The sequence below is a fragment of the Phallusia mammillata genome, chromosome 5 (genome assembly GCF_965637545.1).
Source record: "Phallusia mammillata chromosome 5, kaPhaMamm4.hap1.1, whole genome shotgun sequence".
In the NCBI taxonomy this organism is placed as follows: domain Eukaryota; kingdom Metazoa; phylum Chordata; class Ascidiacea; order Phlebobranchia; family Ascidiidae; genus Phallusia; species Phallusia mammillata.
This window is the reverse complement of record NC_137256.1, coordinates 16,140,178-16,145,048: the sequence shown is the minus strand read 5'-3', so window position 1 is coordinate 16,145,048 and position 4,871 is coordinate 16,140,178. Positions and strand designations below refer to the sequence as shown.

Below are 4,871 nucleotides of genomic sequence, written 5' to 3'. Positions count from 1 at the left end.
AGGGTCCCCAAAAAAATAAAAGTTATAAAAATTAGATGATATTGAATTATAGATTGGATAAAGTTTAAAGCTTGTATTCTCAAAATATGTAAAATCCACCTGTATTTAAAAAAATCAGCTGAAGATGTACATTTGGCTGTTTTCAAAGGCATGATTGTTAGTTTTGTATTCGGTAATACAGAATCTCTTTAAAAAGGAAGACATTTGGGCACTTTTTCTTGTCCTCGGAGGACAACTTGGTTTTTGTTAAAAAGGAGGACATGTCCTCCAAAAAGAGGACGTATGGTAGGCCTAGGCTAGTGTAACAGGGTAGGCTAGTGAAGCCGCTTCTTCTTGCAAAGATTTCACCAACCTTTCCTTTTTTGCTGTACATAAAAAGTTCCTCAGCTTAATCCGCACTTCAAAGACTCGCCCTTCGTCAAAACAGGCGAGTGTTGAGCGCACTCGATTTTATTGTGTAAATGAGCTTACTTGTTTGAGCACCTTCATCGACTCACATCCCAACGCCTTTAAGGCCTGAGCCAACATGCAATACATGAACGTAGGCTACAGTCCGGGGCTACTTCACGTTCATCGCAGTTTCCATTTAATATCATATGCCCGGAAGAATTCAGTATCAATAGTTTGATAAATATATTCTCCGCGCGTTCTCGATTCTAAATGTCTCTTGTATTTGGATATATTTTTGATAGTACCATGATTACAGAAAAACATCGCCATAAGTATGTTTTATTTTAAGTACACCGAATTTCGAAACATTTGGAACGAGTATGTTGTTTTGTCGCAGTTTCGGTTTTGGCCAGACTACTTTCTACGGTAGAGCTGCTAACACAAGAACTCGGTAGAGCTACTGACGCGGTGCCTCTTAGGAGATCCAAAAATGCCAAATTTTTAAAACGGTATATCTCAAAAAATGCTAACGGTTAGGGCTATTAGGGTCAGGGTAAGGTATTAGCATTTAAAATTCAATAAAACTAACCCGAAAAATTAGTTACTAATGTAAATTTTTTAAACATTTGCATCCTAAACCAACCCTCTTTAGCAGCTAAATAAATAATTCAGCTCTTTACGCCACCTATCAAAAATTAAGCACTTTTGGATCTCCTAGGAGGGAGGCACCGCGTCAGTAGCTCTACCCAAGAACTCACGGCACGGGCCTGCTAATTTCCGGTAAGTGACGCAACAGAGCATAGATGTTTGCACACTGATCTCTATAAATAGAGATCAGTGTGTTTGCAATGGCAATAATTGCTGACTCAGCAAATAGCCGACTTGGCAATTATTGCCATTGCAAAAGCCTGAGTTCTTGTGTTAGTAGTTCTACCTTTTTCGACACGAATCACGTTGTCTGCAAAATATTAGGTGCATTGTTCAGCTTACGTATTATAATGAGAGTTGACACCAAAGGTTCGGTGGCATAGGTTTTCAAACGAAATAATAGACAAATATTCGTGTAAAATTGAGTCTAACCACAAACATATTTTTGAAAGTAAAATATACAGATACCGTAACTGTGCCCAACAGAACGTATATCGATGTATAATCTGTTGCGCATACTGGTTTTCAGCCCCAAGCCCCCAAATAAATTACAAAATTGGAGTGTGGAAATAATATTGGTCCAAAATTAAAGGTAAAGCTACTAACACCATCCGTTTCTCCTGATCCAAAAGTGCTTAATTTTCGACAGGTGGCGCAAAGAGCACTTTTTTCATTTAAAACGGTATATCTCAAAAAATGCTAACGGTTAGGGCTATTAGGGTTGGGGTAAGGTATTAGCACTTAAAATTCAATAAAACTAACCCAAAAAATTAGTTACTAATGTAAAAATTTTATGTAAATATTTCCCAGCCCAACCCCTTTATAGCCGCTAAATAAATAATTCAGCTCTTTACGCCACCTATCGAAAATTAAGCACTTTTGGATCAGGAGAGGTAAGCACTTTTTTCCAAGGAATGCAGCCTGACTACGGTAACTATAGCCAGGTGATTGTTTCCGTCATGGTAGTTGGTTTCAATTTGGCGCGTGGTGATACCGGTTTTGTTGCTTGTTATAATGTGACATGTAGTCTGCACCAACTATTTTTGTTAAAAAAACTTTACGGATAACATTTTGAATTGTAATTTATTTTGCGCAAAGTCGCGAACATCGTCTGCAACCTGTTTAATATCACACAATGTATTTTTGTTTGTTTTTTTAGAAAGACTGTAGCCTATAAAGAACAGCTACGGGTGACACTAAAACGCTGAATGGGCGGAATGGAGGGCGGGACGTCGCGGGAGATGGCGGGACGTCGTGAAAACCGCTAAATATCGGGTTAAATTGCTGACGGTTGGAGCTATTAAGGTTGGGATAAGGTTTTATAATAGAAAATCATTAAAAAAAATTCCGCCGAACACTACATTCCGCGCCCGAAACGTCCCGCCATAGCATTTTTGCCTAATGTCAGGAAATAGTTGAATAAGTTTTAGGCAGGGACATTTTTTGATGCATATACTATTATAAAACCTCAACCTAACCCTAATAGCACTAACCGTCAGCAATTTACCCGATATTGAGCGGTTTCCGCGACGTCCCGCCCATTCAGCGTTTTAGTGTCACCCACAGCTACACTGTACTATAGTTTACTAAAATTTTAAAATATTTTATAGTATACTAAAATAGTATAATACAGGTCATGTGCCCTTTAAGTCTACAGCATCAAGTCAGCCACTGGTGAAAGCATATGGTTCTGATGGGCGAAACCTTTTTTCCTGACTGACATGCCATGACCATCACCATTGGGAACATATTGCTCAACTTTAACAATTTTGCCTGCCAATTACAAAAGCAACAAAATGGTGTTGAAATCAGGGACAAGAAATCAACCAATAAGTGTGAGGTAGGTATCAGATGGCAGAACACAAACATATTTTTTGTATCAGATTAAGAACAGACATAAATAACAGAAACTTCACAAGTTAACAGAAAAAAAACCTAATTTTTGAAAGGATTTTGCTTCATTAAAAATGTCCAGTTAACCAAAGACCCTTGCCTTAAAAAATGAATACTCACTCAAAATAGTACATACTGTGTTCCTCATAAAAACTTAACTTTTAGTTACTAATTTTACTAATTTAGAAAGTTCAGGTTTTTACATCAATATTGATTCTGAATTTATAAACAGATCTCATAAACAAGTAAAAGATGCTTCTTGCAATGAGGTGGTGTTTACACAAGATGATAGCATCAACAAGAAATTTGGTCAGTTACTATTGTCATCCAGTGAGTGCATGGTGTTTATGACTGAAAAAAGTGCAACTTCTAGAAATACTTAAAAACATTTTTTTTCTATTTTCTAATACAGATTTTGTTGGTTGCAGACTTGCAGTACACTTTCTTTCTGTGCAACCCACTCTCACATAAAATCTCCAGCATGCACGCCTGTGTTATCGGGCTGATAATTGTGAGCAGGTATTTTTGCAGTGTATATGGCTATACTAAATTTTCTTCCAATGTACAAAATTTATTGCTCATTAAAAAGGGAGAACAGTTCCGTTTTGTTAGTCATTTAAGTCGCAATATGGCTGGGTCTCCCAACTGTGTTAAAAATTCGATGTTGAATAAAATAGTTCGAGTACATATATTAAAAAAACAGGACAGTGAAGTTCACGAGTAGGAGCAAAACTTCATCAGAATCAACCCTAACATTGAATCTTTTATATGGGAGTGTTTATACGCATTTAATGTTTAATAAGTGCCTCAAACTCCTTTTGAGAGCGTAAACAATATAACTTACCTACCTAAAACCAAGAACACAAACTGGCGCCAGTTTGTTTACAACGGTATGTGACGTCATAATGCGTACATTTTTATTCATGGTAGTCAGGCTGCATTCCTTGGAAAAAAGTGCTTACCATCAGGAGAAACCACTGATCTCTATAAACACTGGATTGCGCTACTCCGTTGAACGGTTGGGTGATTTTTGAAGCAAATTGAAGCGTAATGGCGGCTGAAAAGGAAGCCCCAAAAATGCATTGCGGGCAATGGGGAGAGAGTGGAAAAATGACGATAATTTTTATTCTAGGCATTTGTGTAGCGATTTTTGCAGATATGATTTGTAGATTAATAGGACGCATGTATTCCAGTGTGTAATAACCAATAAATATGTGTAGATTGGTTGTGATGTGTATTAGTGTATGTGTACTGGGAATACATTATTCAGTTAATGTTGAAACAAATCATTATTAAGTGGTAATAAATGTTTTATTGTGCAATATAAGTAGTTTACATGCATTTATTAATATTTAAGACACAAATCCAACAAGGATGGCTATTTTCTTCACACAAGACGATGTGATACTTTATTTAGCATCACCTTGTGCTGATCCAAACTGCTGTTTTTGATTGTCAGCAAACTCTTGGAGCTAAAATGTGGCTATTTAAAAGTTTTTTGTAGTAGGTTCAATATTATTTTGCTTCTATGTTATAAACCATAAATCTAGTAAGCTCACAATTAGCTCATTTAATCTACCCTTTTCAGTTTGCAACCAACATGCGTTGAATAATTTTTTTCTAATGTTGTGAATTCTCAAACTACAAACTCTTAACAAAATTCTAATATCTCAAAGGGATACATGTGCATATAAATGCATTTAAGACATCATAGCAGTTAGGGTGGACAAGTTTAACTACCCAAATGAATTGCCTATTTATGTACTATTTCAGTCAGATTCATGAAATATTGTTTTTATTCTTTTTAATAAGCAATTTTCTGCAAAAACACACCTGCATACCAGTTATCACTTAAATTCTTGCTAAACAGGACTGAAGGCAACAAATACACCAGCCAAGTTCATACAGATATCCTGTATTTTTTGTCAGATGATCACCAT

At 36.3% G+C, this 4,871-nt stretch overlaps 1 protein-coding gene across 6 annotated transcripts; it reads left to right on the top strand.

Moving 5' to 3' along the window:
• The first annotated feature begins 1,935 nt into the window (after positions 1 to 1,935).
• On the top strand, positions 1,936 to 3,746 carry LOC145229069 (uncharacterized). Of its 6 annotated transcripts, none has more exons than XM_080094328.1 (4): positions 1,936 to 1,982; positions 2,689 to 2,878; positions 3,164 to 3,261; positions 3,360 to 3,746. In XM_080094328.1, exons 2-4 carry the CDS (start codon positions 2,835 to 2,837, stop codon positions 3,653 to 3,655), a joined length of 438 nt encoding a protein of 145 aa, XP_079950454.1. In that variant the 5' UTR covers positions 1,936 to 1,982; positions 2,689 to 2,834; the 3' UTR covers positions 3,656 to 3,746. The 6 variants fall into 6 exon arrangements, with proteins under 6 accessions (XP_079950454.1, XP_079950456.1, XP_079950453.1 ...); XM_080094330.1 differs by having other exon boundaries at positions 1,950 to 1,968; XM_080094327.1 differs by lacking the exon at positions 1,936 to 1,982 and having other exon boundaries at positions 2,056 to 2,878.
• Positions 3,747 to 4,871: the final 1,125 nt, after the last annotated feature.

What these genes read in the sequence shown, in the direction of transcription:
- LOC145229069 (XM_080094328.1), top strand. Translation starts at nt 2,835, where the DNA reads ATGGTGTTGAAATCAGGGACAAGAAATCAACCAATAAGTGTGAG. An exon ending in AATCAACCAATAAGTGTGAG is followed by an intron (nt 2,879 to 3,163) that starts GTAGGTATCAGA and finishes ATTTATAAACAG; the next exon opens with ATCTCATAAACAAGTAAAAG. An exon ending in TCAGTTACTATTGTCATCCA is followed by an intron (nt 3,262 to 3,359) that starts GTGAGTGCATGG and finishes TGTTGGTTGCAG; the next exon opens with ACTTGCAGTACACTTTCTTT.